The sequence below is a fragment of the Electrophorus electricus genome, chromosome 1, assembly GCF_041902795.1.
Source record: "Electrophorus electricus isolate QZ-2024a chromosome 1, ASM4190279v1, whole genome shotgun sequence".
NCBI lineage: Eukaryota > Metazoa > Chordata > Actinopteri > Gymnotiformes > Gymnotidae > Electrophorus > Electrophorus electricus.
Window position 1 is genome coordinate 10,352,889 of NC_137497.1, and position 15,832 is coordinate 10,368,720.

The following is a 15,832-nucleotide window of genomic DNA, read 5'->3' on the forward strand; positions in this document are numbered from 1 at the left end:
CCACTGTATTAACTTGTGTACCCTGAAATTCCTCTGTGCTGTAAGGATATTTTAGTGTGTCACCACAAGAGAGAGACAGACAGATATATTATTTGTGTGTGTGAGAGAGTCAGAACTGACTGACTGATGGGGTCTGCCTCACACACACCTGACTGACTGATGGGGTCCCTGACTCAGCTATTAAGCCTCTAGGATTCTTGGTGCACCACTCAGACAGAACTCAGGACATCACTTGGAAAAGCAAAGGCAGAGGAGAATGTTTCATGATCAATGACTCATACTGTGAGCAAAGGAATGTAAACACTAGTAAAAGATTATGCTGTCTGCATTCTGTCCAATCAATACTGCAGTGTTCATTCCTCCATAATCACTATTGCAGTGTTCATCCTACCACCATTAGTACTGCAGTGTTCATACACTAATATTCACTACTGCAATGTTCATTCCTCCATAACCAAAACTGCAGTGTTCATTATTCCATAGTCAAAACTGCAGTGTTTATTTCTACATAATCACTCCTGCAGTGTTTATTTCTCCATAATAAATACTACTGTGATTATTCCTCTAAAATCACTACTGCTGTGTTCATTCCAACATAATCGCTACTGCAGTGTTTATTCCTCCATAATCAATACTGCAATGTTTATTTCTCCATAATCACTACTCTGCGTGTCTGCCAACAATATTTTCGGTTTGTATATTAATGTGTTTGTATTTGTGAAACATTGAATGAGATCTATGTTGTTCTGTTTCCTGTTATGGTGTTAGGAGTGGGATATTTTGATATTTGGACTCTTATTACGGTAACTGCCATTCACTGACTTATGAACCAACCATCCATTATTTGTTCATCTGTTTTAGGTTGCTAATGAATGTTATTTGTCATGTCTTTGTCCATTTTGTCTTTGATAAAGACACAGCAGTGTTAAATGTTGCTGTGTTTGTAAAATTAAAAGACTGAAAATGTATCGGTGTGTTCCAGACCTTTCAAACTCTTCTTTACATTTTTATTAGCAGTTCAGATCTTTTAATTCATCATCCTCTGACTGAACTACATTATTTACTGTATTTAATCTTTTACAGACTATCTGGCTGTGGTCTCACGCAAGAGTCTTGCAAATCTCTCACATCAGTTCTACAAACAGAAAACTCACTGAGAGAGCTGGAGATGAATAATAATGACCTGCAGAATTCAGGAGTGGAGCAGCTCTGTGCTGGACTGAAGAGTTCACACTGTAAACTGGAGATTCTCAGGTGAGTTTCTGTGACTATTTTTGAATGTAAATAAAGAGGCATTTTAAAAAGGTCATTGTCAACTCCATTATAGTACAGTATTAAACAAACATTGCCAGACAAGGCAATGCAAGGAAATATACATTTTTATATTATATTATAAAGTTCTCTTCTTTAAATATTTCTAAATATAGTTTTCTGTTGAAACCTCACTGCATTTCATTAAATGACCACACTGTGGAGGCAAAGAGTTACATTTGTGATGCATAAGCAGATATTCAAGGGAAATATAACATTGTAAAGAGGAGACACAGATGAGTCCTTGTCCACATGTACAGGTGTATTTATTACAATGCTGCTTCAACTAGGCGCTTTGGCATTTTGTCCACAAGCTGCATTTTTGGTCACCTGAGCGCAGAAATTTAGCAAAATGTCTTACAGGATGAATATATTCAGAAACTCCCAACAATAGTGTTGTAAAATGAAGTGTTCTAATGTAAGATTTTCACTGAGTGATTTTATCTAGTTTATGTATGGAAACACTGTAAACATCAGTCATTCTAATCTCTCTGCAAATACAAGCCCTTAAAATCTTAATTAAAACATTTAAAGCTGAACTATTGAGGTTCTAGACACATTACAGGACTCTTTTACAAGCACACATGATTCCCTTGGGTTTTTGGGTGGGATATTGTCTAAGTGTGTGTGTGTGTGTGTGTGTGTGTGTGTGTGTGTGTGTGTGTGGTACCTAGCATGTGTGGTGTTTTTGTAATTACATCAGAACTTCAGACATTTCTGACATTTCTGCATCCATAATTCATTATTTGATACTACAGAATGTAGATACATCAAGAATTATCACCACTTGTAAAATTATAACCACAGGGAGACTTATAACTACTTGTAGTATTAGAACTAAACATAGAATTATAACTACTTGTAGAATTATAACCACACACACAATTTTTGGAATCTTGAAATACAACCTTTATCAAGGGTATGAATCAAAGAATGGAAGATACTTGTAAGTGATATAAAATATTAAGTGCTGGACAGAAATGAACCTTTCTCAGATAATAATATTTATGTTTATGTAACCCACACCCTTGATTTATTGGTGATGATTCATTCAAAATGTAATCTTATGGGTTAATGAATGACTCCCTTACTGACTTCATGTGATTGTCCATAATCTGATAAGGAATTAAACAGTATGTATGTAGTTTCTTATACACTTAACTTGTGTACCCTGAAATTCCTCTGTGCTGTAAGGCCATTTTAGTGTGTCACCACAAGATGTTCACTGGTCCCATCTGTCCCCCCAGTAAATATGTTCTGCAGGCCTCAACTGGACATTTGGTGCTGAAATTATTTGCCAGCAATCAAGCCAGAACTCACACTATTTAGTTCAGGATCAGTATAACAACTGTTCATACACAGTAAACTAGACCTCACACTGTTTAGTTCAGGGCCAATATAACTACTATTTATACACAGTAAACCAGACCTCACACTGTTTAGTTCACAGCCAATATGACTACTGTATATACACAGTAAACCAGACCTCACACTGTTTAGTTCACGGCCAATATGACTACTGTATATACACAGTAAACCAGACCTCACACTGTTTAGTTCACAGCCAATATGACTACTGTATATACACAGTAAACCAGACCTCATACTGTTTAGTTCAGGGCAATATGACTACTGTTTATAAACAGTAAACCAGACCTCACACTGTTTAGTTCAGGGCCAATATAATTACTGTTTATACACAGTAAACCAGACCTTACACTGTTTAGTTCAGTGCCAATATGACTACTGTATATACACAGTAAACCAGACCTCACACTGTTTAGTTCACGGCCAATATAATTACTGTTTATACACAGTAAACCAGACCTCACACTGTTTAGTTCAGTGCCAATATAACTACTGTATATACACAGTAAACCAGACCTCACACTGTTTAGTTCAGGGCCAATATAACTACTGTTTATACACAGTAAACCAGACCTCACACTGTTTAGTTCAGGGCCAATATAACTACTGTTTATACACAGTAAACCAGACCTCACACTGTTTAGTTCACGGCCAATATGACTACTGTATATACACAGTAAACCAGACCTCACACTGTTTAGTTCAGTGCCAATATGACTACTGTATATACACAGTAAACCAGACCTCACACTCTTTAGTTCAGGACCAGTATAACTACTGTTTATACACATTAAACCAGACCTCACACTGTTTAGTTCACTGCCAATATAACTACTGTATATACACAGTAAACCAGACCTCACACTGTTTAGTTCAGGGCAATATGACTACTGTTTATACACAGTAAACCAGACCTCACACTGTTTAGTTCAGTGCCAATATGACTACTGTATATACACAGTAAACCAGACCTCACACTGTTTAGTTCACGGCCAATATAATTACTGTTTATACACAGTAAACCAGACCTCACACTGTTTAGTTCAGGACCAATATGACTACTTTTTATACACAGTAAACCAGACCTCACACTGTTTAGTTCAGGGCCAATATAACTACTGTATATACACAGTAAACCAGACCTCACACTGTTTAGTTCAGGGCCAATATAACTACTGTTTATACACAGTAAACCAGACCTTACACTGTTTAGTTCAGGGCCAATATAACTACTGTTTATACACAGTAAACCAGACCTCACACTGTTTAGTTCACGGCCAATATGACTACTGTATATACACAGTAAACCAGACCTCACACCGTTTAGTTCACAGCCAATATGACTACTGTTCATACACAGTAAACCAGACCTCACACTGTTTAGTTCAGTGCCAATATGACTACTGTATATACACAGTAAACCAGACCTCACACTGTTTAGTTCAGTGCCAATATGACTACTGTTTATACACAGTAAACCAGACCTCACACTGTTTAGTTCACAGCCAATATGACTACTGTATATACACAGTAAACCAGACCTCACACTGTTTAGTTCAGGGCCAGTGTAACTACTGTTTATACACAGTAAACCAGACCTCACACTGTTTAGTTCAGGGCCAATATAATTACTGTTTATACACAGTAAACCAGACCTCACACTGTTTAGTTCAGTGCCAATATGACTACTGTATATACACAGTAAACCAGACCTCACACTGTTTAGTTCACGGCCAATATAATTACTGTTTATACACAGTAAACCAGACCTCACACTGTTTAGTTCAGGACCAATATAACTACTGTATATACACGGTAAACCAGACCTCACACTGTTTAGTTCAGGACCAATATAACTACTGTTTATACACAGTAAACCAGACCTCACACTGTTTAGTTCAGAGCCAATATGACTACTGTTTGAAATCTTATTTATTACACAGATTGACACAAATATGTTTCATTTGCTGTTTATAATGCTTCACCTCGATTGAAACGTGTGTGTGTGTGTGTGTGTGTGAGGGAGAGACAGAACTATTATTTGTTTGTGTGTGTGTGTGTGTGTGTGTGTGGGAGAGAGAGAGACAGAACTATTATCTACGTGTTTGAGAGAGAAAGAGAACTATTATCTGTGTGTGTGTGTCTGAAATAGAGAGTGAGAGACAGTCAGAGAGAGACAGACAGATCTATTATTTGTGTGTATATGTGAGAGAGAGAGAGAGAGAACTTTTATCTGTGTGTGTGTGTGTATGAGAGAGAAATAGAGAGAGAGACAGAGAGAGAGAGACAGATCTATTATTTGTAAGTGTGAGACGGAACTATTATCTGTGAGTTTGTGTGTGTGAAATAGAGAGAGAGAGAGACAGACAGATCTATTTGTGTGTGTTAGAGAGGCAGAATTATTATCTGTGTGTGACCACCACTGATAGAATGTGCTCCTCACTGGACCCCTTGCTGTGCTCCTTGTCTTTCTGCTTCCTCCATACAGGAGAACAAACACTGACCACAGAAAATACTTAAAACCACAAGATGTCTGGAGGGCTCAGAAGTTCAGAAACAATAGTGAAGGTGTTTTGCAGGGAAATTATATAAAATACAAATAGTGGGAGAGTCAAGGCACTGCTCTGTTAAAAAAAAAAAAATGTGTAAAACTCTTATTTAATGCATTGTTCATAGCAACACTCTAATACAATGGTTATGCTAGTTTGAATGTGTCCAAGCTACATCCCACACAATATAGTAACATGGCCGTCTTTAGGGTTCACAAATTATGAAGAAAATCATCAGTTTTATCTTACAGTGTTTGGAGTGTTGGAGGCAGCCATCTTCAGTTGCTGGTTATTTCAGCTGCAGATGATTAGAGAGAGATACCAACCTTTATCCATCTGTTATGTGCCAGTGTAGGGGGAGAGACCACAACAGACACTTTATTCTGAGCACAAACCACTATTACAAAAAAGTAATAGAGATCTACAAACATGCCGTCTGACTCTATGGGGAGTATAAACCAGAATAAAAACCAAACCCAACACTTGCTCCACCCCAAACCTGTCTTCATTAAACATAAACCAGAAGAGGGAAAAGAAAATACAGTAGTGGATGTAACAAGCTCAAATCCACTCAGTGAATGTACAGTAATCTTCTACACCCACGATATTTTATGTTGATACACACAGCCGCACAATAGACTACACTACCCAACACTGGCACAATGACCTGGGGGAGTTGTACTAGGACAGAGCCAACTCTGGAAACTGAAGGTACAAATCTGTGTTCTATTAGCATGCCTGTGTTCAGTCTGTCTATTAAATCTTATCAGGCTGCAGTTATGGAGTGTTTGTAGTTTCACTGTAACTGTAGTGTGGTAGCAGCAGGGTGTGTTTGGGTGTGTGTAGGGCACCAGAATGGTCAGAAACAGTATAACACCATTATATGTAGTGAAGATAATGTTCCTAATATTTTTCTCAACTAAAACTGGGAGCACACGAAACAGCAGAAAACAGTTTGGTCTAGAAATACAGTAATAACCTTGTGATTGTTGCCCTTGTGTTTTTAGGAAGTCTATGTTGACGTATTAAAAAATGTCAAAAGGTACAATAAAAACACTCCACAATTTTTTTAAAATTGTACCATTTGAAAAAAAAAATAAAGGTAGTAATAACATGAATATCCAAGAAGCACTTGTATCCAGCAGTAACAGAAATATAAATGACAAGTTTCTCAATTTGAGTGACAGTAATTTTATCCAATCACATATGTGGTCGGACGGCCGGGGCAGCAGAATATTGAATGACGTCATTACAGTGGCCAATAGCATCAGAGGAGCTGTTTTAACTTACTGAGGTGAAGAGAACTGTAGTGGATCATGAAAATGACAGAAAATCTCACAAACTGGAATTGGAGGATATTTGCTGCTATGGTGATTTCCAAGAGAAAAGGAAAATTCCAGAAAGGGACAGACAAAAAGTAAAAGTAGATGGACTAAGACAGACAGACAAAGCCTGTGTGAGTTTTTCACTCAATCTCTGATCGTCATTCATGGCTAACAGCTAACTAGCTAATGTTAGCAAAGAAAGTCTAGCTATGTTGATTTGTTTAGTTGTTTACTGTTCAGCACAGATATCTAACCAGCTAACAGTCTCAACAATTTGACCAAACCGTCAATAAACAAGATTGGACTTCTTGTCTTTGCAACAATCAAGTTACAGTCTTTAGTAGAAATGCGGTTGGATCTTCACGTAGTTGAGAGCAGGAGGGAGGAGGGTGAGGGTGTGACGGGAGATTTGACGGGGATGTGATTTATAACATCTGGTGTTCATGAAGTACAGCTGTGTATTAATCAGTCATGTCCCCTACATCAGTTTAAACACATTTAAACCTTGTAGCTAGGTTACAGGTGGTTACTAGGTTACAGGTGGTCACTAGGTTACAACCGCGATCACGCTATCCGCGCTTTAGCGATTCACGGTCAAGTCATCCGCGCTTTAAATTCAATGCGCCTATATGCGTGATTTTACGGTATTTCGCTGCTCACCGCAATCTAACTCTTCCTAAGCAAAGAAACAGACTTGCGTATTTTAAAAAGCTTAGATGGACATGCACGTTTACTACATTTAAAAGTACAAAATACAGTTTACTTGATTGAACTAGTTTAATTGCATAATTAGATTAAACACAATTGGTAATATATTTACACAGCTTAATAAGCATTGTGGAAAATGCTTTTTCTACATAATGTTTCTCAGAAGGTTATAGATCTTGACTGCCAGCTGAAACAGGGGTTATCACTAGTGAAATGTGGCAAATGTGCAGGGCAGGGGAACTCCAGGACTGAAATATTCCACTGCCAATTGAATGGTGGCCCTTGGCCATCACCAGATCATTAATAAATCTATATTGAAGTTTTACATATTTTTCTGAGTTTTAACAAAATGCAAAAACAGTTCCACTACCACATGTGAGTAGAAGCCCTTGACTATTAGCAGAGTAAGTTTTGACACTCACTGTACAATGTCTTCATAAATCCATATTAAAGTCAAACTACCTTTAGGCGAAATAATGCACTAATTTTGTATAGACTGAATTTGCAGAGTATCAGCAGAGTAAGTTTGGACAGATTTCACTCTACTATTTTTCATAAACTCCTATTAAAATAATAATACCTTTGGGTGAATTCATGTACTCATTTCATTCAGGTTGATTTTGGATATCCATTTCTCAGGAATGTCCCATAAAGCCAAGACAGTTCCATGACCACATAAGAGTACATTTATATTTACTTTTACAGCATTTGGCAGATGCTCTTATCCAGAGCGACTTAGAAAAGTGCTTTGTCATTTCCTCATAGAACAGATCCTAGCCAGTAAAGTAGGTTAGAGTGCAAGATACCAATGAACTAGAATACTGTTGAAATACAGGGATCAATGCTAATGTCTAGAAGTACAAAATACATTTAAGCTCTATAACAGACAATCAGTGCAATAAACAATAAGTACTAGAGTTAGTCAACACAGGAGCAGTCAACATCAGAGTAATAAACAAGTGCTAGAGTTAGTCAACATAGGAGCAGTCAACATCAGAGTAATAAACAAGTACTAGAGTTAGTCAACATAGGAGCAGTCAACATCAGAGTAATAAACAAGTACTAGAGTTAGTCAACATAGGAGCAGTCAGAGTAGTAAACAATAAGTACTAGAGTTAGTCAACATAGGAGCAGTCAACATCAGAGTAATAAACACCCTACAAGAAGTACTAGAGTTTTAGTTAGTCAACATAGGAGCAGGATCAGTGGTCATTTAAATATTCCACAAACAGATGGGTCTTCAGTCTGTGTTTGAAGACTGCGAGGGACTCTGCTGTCCAGACAGCACGCGGAAGTTTAATAATCCTATATTAAAGTCATACTACCATTAGGGGAATTCATGTACTCATTTACAATATGCTGATTTTGGATAGCTATTTCTCAGAGATATTCCCATAATGACAAAATAATTCCACTATACTATATACTATGGAATATGTTGTGATATCTGTTGTATCTACTGTAGAGTACATTGTGATATCTTGTATTTACTGTAGGGTATATTGTAATATTTGTTGTATCTACTGTAGACTATATTGTATTGTCTGTTGTATCTGCTGTAGGGTATATTGTGATATCTGTTGTATCTACTGTAGGGTATATTGTAATATTTGTTGTATCTACTGTAGACTATATTGTATTGTCTGTTGTATCTACTGTAGGGTACATTGTAATGTCTGTTGTATCTACTTGCAGTCTAGCTATCTGTAATCTTGAGGAAAACACTTGTGAAAGTCTGGCATCAGCTTTGCAACTTCCAAAAAGTATGCATCGCTTAGGATTCTTAGACTTTATCTCTCAGTCACAGGTCCAGAAGTGTGACAGTGTTTTTACTCCTGTTATCACAGCCAGATGTAGAATTCTGCCAAGATTTTACTGGCATCATCTCATACAGTCTGACATGTAACAGTCTTATAAGACCACTGAAATCACACAGTGTAAGTCCAGCTTTAGGGTTCTTCTGATGTAGGTTAATAGTGCACTAGAGTTCTGAAGGGCTGAATAAAAATAAGAGCTAAAATAAACACAGACAGCAGCGATCTGGAGAAGAGTGAACAAAACCATCTGCCATGGAGGATGCCAGAGAAAGATGAGAGTGGAGGAACCTCCAACTACAGTTACCAGCCTCTCTAGCTGCCCCATGCAGGCTGCTCTGGAAGTGCATCTCACTCTCTGTCTCTCTCTACCTGTTTCCCTCCTTTCTGCAGACTGTCTGGTTGTTTGGTCACAGAGGAAGGCTGTTCTTCTCTGGCTTCAGCTCTGAGGTCAAACCCCTCCCACCTGAAAGAACTGGACCTGACGTACAACCACCCAGGAGAGTCAGGAGTGAAACTCCTCTCTTCTAGACTGGAGGATCCCCACTGCAGACTGGACACTCTCAGGTATGGAACGTTAGTGTGTACATGCGTATGTGGGTTTGTTTGTGTGTGCTTACGTGTGTGTGTGTGTGTGTGCGTGGGTATGTGTTTCTGTGTTGGTGTCTGTGTGTGTTTATGAAAGAGTGAGAATGAGAAAATACTGAAAACTGAGTCTTCCATTCCTGAGTAGTGCCGTTCCCATATCATACTGTGGTGGCTGGTGAGTTCACTCTCCATCATTCTCCTGTAGGAACTGCTGAGTTTTAGATGACATGCTACATTTCCTCAGCCTCCTCAGGAAGTACAGATGCTGATCTGTCAGGAGTTTATAAACTCTGTTCCATTTTTTGAAGTTAGTTGTAATTCATTTATGAACCACAGGGTGTCAGTAGCAGCGAGTCGGTTCATGTGTGTAGCGATCGTAGAGTGAGAGAATACAACTCCAAGAGTTCTAGTTATTGTAGTTATTATAGTTATTGTAGTTATTATAGTTATTGTAGTTATTATAGCCGTGCTAATGCAGTTGTCTGCATACATCTCATACCTATTGAAAACATTGTGGTTGTGTGTAGTTTATTGTATTGTTATTTGTAAACACAGATCATTATTTGATGGATAATGTTATTCTCTGTGAAGTTTGCTGCATTGTGTTTTGTGTATATCGGTACTTGTTGTGGCTGGCTTGTTGTTGATTTGTCTTTCATGTGATTCAGTTTCACGTTTCCTCCTGTTGTCAATAAAACTGTGAACAAGAGCTGAACATTTTCAGAGTTCTGATGTCAGGAGAGTGTTTACCTGCAGGTCATGCTGTGTATCGTACATAAACAGAGGACACAGCGGATACTGTTGGGATTTCTTTATGATGTGGTGTTTGTTGTAGGTCCAGGTGAGGTCCTCACTGATGTGGTGTATGTGTTGTAGGTCCAGGTGAGGTCCTCACTGATGTGGTGTATGTGTTGTGGGTCCAGGTGAGGTCTTCACTGATGTGGTGTGTGTTGTAGGTCCAGGTGAGGTCCTCACTGCTGTGGGCTGTGTTGTAGGACCAGGTGAGGTCCTCACTGATGTGGTGTGTGTTGTAGGTCCAGGTGAGGTCCTCACTGATGTGGTGTGTGTTGTAGGTCCATGTGATGTCCTCACTGATGTGGGGTGTGTGTTGTAGGTCCAGGTGAGGTCCTCACTGATGTGGTGTGTTGTAGGTCCAGGTGAGGTCCTCACTGGTGTGGGGTGTGTTGTAGGACCAGGTGAGGCCCTCACTGATGTGGTGTGTGTTGTAGGTCCAGGTGAGGTCCTCACTGATGTGGGGTGTGTCGTAGGTCCAGGTGAGGTCCTCACTGATGCGTTGTGTGCGTTGTAGGTCCAGGTGAGGTCCTCACTGATGTGGTGTATGTGTTGTGGCTCCAGGTGAGGTCTTCACTGATGTGGTGTGTGTTGTAGGTCCAGGTGAGGTCCTCACTGGTGTGGGCTGTGTTGTAGGACCAGGTGAGGTCCTGACTGATGTGGTGTGTGTTGTAGGTCCAGGTGAGGTCCTCACTGATGTGGTGTGTGTTGTAGGTCCATGTGATGTCCTCACTGATGTGGGGTGTGTGTTGTAGGTCCAGGTGAGGTCCTCACTGATGTGGTGTGTTGTAGGTCCAGGTGAGGTCCTCACTGGTGTGGGGTGTGTTGTAGGTCCAGGTGAGGTCCTCACTGATGGGGTGTGTGTGTTGTAGGTCCAGGTGAGGTCCTCACTGATGTGGGGTGTGTCGTAGGTCCAGATGAGGTCCTCACTGATGCGTTGTGTGTGTTGTAGGTCCAGATGAGGTCCTCACTGATGGGGTGTGTGTGTTGTAGGTCCAGGTGAGGTCCTCACTGATGTGGGGTGTGTCGTAGGTCCAGGTGAGGTCCTCACTGATGCGGTGTGTGTGTTGTAGGTCCAGGTGAGGTCCTCACTGATGTGGGGTGTGTCGTAGGTCCAGGTGAGGTCCTCACTGATGCGGTGTGTGTGTTGTAGGTCCAGGTGAGGTCCTCACTGATGTGGGGTGTGTCGTAGGTCCAGGTGAGGTCCTCACTGATGTGGGGTGTGTGTTGTAGGTCCAGCTCAGGTCCTCACTGATGTGGGGTGTGTGTTGTAGGTCCAGCTCTGGTCCTCACTGATGTGGGGTGTGTTGTAGGTCCAGGTGAGGTCTTCACTGATGTGGGGTGTGTTGTAGGTCCAGCTGAGGTCCTCACTGATGTGGGGTGTGTTGTAGGTCCAGGTGAGGTCCTCACTGATGTGAACTCCAGGAAGGTGAAGGAGTTCACCTCCATCTCTCCTGTCTGTAGTGGTGTGTGCTGTTGCTTCTCCTTCCTCCTTGGGTCAACAATCATCTTCTTGGTCTTGTCTGCATTCAGGGAGAGATTGTTGTCATGACACCATGTCACCATGTCTGTCACCTCCCTCCTGTATGCTGTCTCATCCAGTGATCAGTCAAACCAGTTTGATGATGCTGGTGTTATACTGGGCGGCCACGCAGTCCTGGGGGGTCCCAGTGTTCTCAGTCCTTGTGCTGGATGTACATTGCCAGTTCTGACTGACTGATTCTGTCTGTTAGAAAGTTCAGCCCCCATTTACAGAAGGAGGGTGTGAGTCCAGTGGTGAGTGTTTCAGTCAGTTTGGTTGGGGTGACTGTGTTGACTGCTGAGCTGTAATCAGTGAACAGCACTGGAACATAACTGTCCATGTCCTCCAGATGTGTGAGAGACGTGTGGATGTCAGTGCTGACAGTGTCCTCAGTGCACTGGTTCTGGTGGGCTGTAAATTGGTGGGGTCCTCTGGACAACAACGGACATTATAGTAGTAAGAATAGAGACAATTAGGAGCAGAATAAGTAGTGAGATGGAGAAAAATAAATAAAGAAATATGGAACAATAAGCAATTAATGTCTAGTGTGGTTTTCTAGAAGTCTTAGTCTGGTCCCGACGGTGTGCACATGACCGAAACTCTTCCTGTATGAGATCATCCATGAAGGGCAGCGGGGAAGTAGCTGTGTGGGGTGGAGGTGTGGGGGGCTACAACAGGGGGCATCATGGGGTGGTGGGAGGAGCCATGGCAGCTGAGACAGTAATGTCATGACATCAGGGGTAGGTGAACCTCAGCAGACAGAGAGACTAGATTATTAGACATGTCCAGGTAGAGGGTGTGTAAATTAGGAAACTATGATGTGCAAAGATGGACTTTGGCAGATGTAGCTGTGGCAGCACAGCTAAAAGGAACCACAGGCATGATCAACACTCCGCCGCTCTCAGTCAACAAACTAGAGAGACAAAAGAGAGGTGAAGTGACAACATCATCACATCCCAGTTTACCAGAACTCTCAATGCCCAGAACGATGTGTGTGTCTGAAATGGAGAGAGAGAGCGAGAACTATTATCTTTGTGTTTGTGTGAGAGAGAGACAGAACTATTATCTGTGTGTGTGAGAGAGAGGAAGAGAGAGAGAGAGCGAGACAGAATTATTATCTGTGTGTGAGACAGAGAGAGAGACAGAACTATTATCTGTCTGTATGAGACAGAACTTTTCTGTGTGTGAGACAGAGAGAGAGAGAGAGAGACAGAACTATTATCTGAGAGAAAGAGAGAGAGACAGAACTATTACCTGTGTGTGAGAGAGAGAGACAGAACTATTACCTGTGTGTGTGAGAGAGAGAGAGACAGAACTATTACCTGTGTGTGTAAGAGAGAGAGAGACAGACAGATCTATTATCTGTGTGAGACAGAGAGAGAGAGAAATAATAACTGTGTGTGAGAGAGAGACAGAAATATTATCTGTGTGTGAGAGAGAGAGAGAGAAACAGAACTGTTATCTGTGAGAGAGAGAGAGAGAGAGTGAGCGACAGAACTATTATCTGTGTGTGAGACAGAGAGAGAGAGAGACAGAACTATTATCTGTGTGTGAGAGAGAGAGAGAGAGAGAGAACTATTATCTGTGTGTGGAACAGAGAGAGAGAGAGAGAGACAGAACGATTACCTGTGTGTGTGAGAGAGAGAAAGAGATGGACAGAACTATTATCTGTGTGAGACAGAGAAAGAGAGAGAGAACTAATAACTGTGTGTGTGAGAGAGAGAGAGAGAGAGAGACAGAACTATTATCAGAGAGAAAGAGAGAGACAGAACTATTACCTGTGTGTGTAAGAGAGAGAGAGACAGACAGATCTATTATCTGTGTGAGACAGAGAGAGAGAGAAATAATAACTGTGTGAGAGAGAGACAGAAATATTATCTGTGTGTGAGAGAGAGAGAGAGAAACAGAACTGTTATCTGTGAGAGAGAGAGAGAGAGAGTGAGCGACAGAACTATTATATGTGTGTGAGACAGAGAGAGAGAGACAGAACTATTATCTGTGTGTGAGAAAGAGAGAGAGAGAGAGAGAGAGACAGAACTATTATCTGTGTGAGACAGAGAAAGAGAGAGAGAGAACTAATAACTGTGTGTGAGAGAGAGAGAGAGAGAGACAGAAATATTATCTGTGTGTGTAAGAGAAAGAGAGAGAACTATTATCTGTGTGTGAGAGAGAGAGACAGAAATATTATCTTTGTGTGTGTGTGTGAGAGAGAGAGACAGAACTATTTTGTGTGTGTGTGAGAGAGAGAGAACTATTATCTTTGTGTGAGAGAGAGAAATAGAGAGAGAGACAGAACTATTATCTGTGTGTGAGCGAGAGAAACAGAACTATTATCTGTGTGTGAGACAGAGAGAGAGACAGAACTATTATCTGTGTGAGAGAGAGACACAGATCTATTATCTGTGTGAGACAGAGAGAGAGAGAGAAATAATAACTGTGAGAGAGAGAGACACAGAAATATTATCTGTGAGAGAGAGAGACAGAGAAACAGAACTGTTATCTGTGTGTGAGAAAGAGAGAGAGAGAGAGAGAGAGAGAACTAATAACTGTGAGAGAGAGAGAGAGAGAGCGACAGAACTATTATCTGTGTGTGAGAAAGAGAGAGAGACAGAACTATTATCTGTGTGAGACAGAGAGAGAGAGAAACAACTGTTATCTGTGAGAGAGAGAGAGAGAGAGAGAGACAGGACTATTATCTGTGTGAGAGAGAGAGAAATAATAACTGTGTGTGTGAGAGAGAGAGAGAGAGAGAGAGACAGAACTATTATCTGTGTGAGAGAGACAGAACTATTATCTGTGTGAGAGAGACAGAACTATTATCTGTGTGTGAGAGAGAGAGAACTATTATCTGTGTGTGAGAGAGAGAAACAACTATTATCTGTGTGAGAGAGACGGAGAGAGAGAGAGAGAGAGAGAGACAGACAGAACTATTATCTGTGTGTGAGGGAGAGAGAGAGAGAGAGAGACATAACTATTATCTGTGTGTGAAACAGTAAGAGAGAGAGAGAGAGAAAGAGAGAGAGAGAGACAGAACTATTATCTGTGTGTGAGAGAGAGAGAGAGAGAGAGAGAGACAGAACTATTATCTGTGTGTGAGAGAGAGAGAGAGACAGAAAGAACTATTATCTGTGTGTGTGTGTGTGAGAGAGAGAGAACTATTATCTTTGTGTGAGAGAGAGAAATAGAGAGAGAGACAGAACTATTATCTGTGTGTGAGAGAGAGAGAGAGAAACAGAACTATTATCTTTGTGAGAGAGAGACAGAACTATTATCTGTGTGTGTGTGTGAGAGAGAGAGAGACAGGACTATTATCTGTGTGAGAGAGAAATAATAACTGTGTGTGAGAGAGAGAGAGAGAGAGAGATAACTATTATCTGTGTGTGTGTGAGAGAGAGACAACTATTATCTGTGTGAGAGAGACGGAGAGAGAGAGAGAGAGAGAGAACTATTATCTGTGTGTGTGTGTGTGTGTGTGTGAGAGAGAGAGAACTATTATCTTTGTGTGAGAGAGAGAAATAGAGAGAGAGACAGAACTATTATCTGTGTGTGAGAGAGAAACAGAACTATTATCTTTGTGAGAGAGAGACAGAACTATTATCTGTGTGTGTGTGTGAGAGAGAGAGAGACAGGACTATTATCTGTGTGAGAGAGAAATAATAACTGTGTGTGAGAGAGAGAGAGAGAGAGAGAGAGAGAGAGATAACTTATCTGTGTGTGTGTGAGAGAGAGACAACTATTATCTGTGTGAGAGAGACGGAGAGAGAGAGAGAGACAGACAGAACTATTGTCTGTGTGTGAGAGAGAGAGACAGAACTATTGTCTGTGTGTGAGAGAGAGAGACAGAACTATTATCTG

The 15,832-nt window shown here is 40.7% G+C and overlaps 1 protein-coding gene across 1 annotated transcript in view; it reads left to right on the top strand.

The window, feature by feature from the left end:
- The window catches only part of LOC145651229 (NACHT, LRR and PYD domains-containing protein 12-like), a 68,941-nt gene that overhangs the window by 49,537 nt on the left and 3,572 nt on the right, over positions 1-15,832 (top strand). The window contains 2 exon segments of the mRNA XM_081696846.1: positions 1,084-1,254; positions 9,469-9,642. Coding sequence (XP_081552972.1) covers positions 1,084-1,254; positions 9,469-9,642 — 345 coding nt within the window.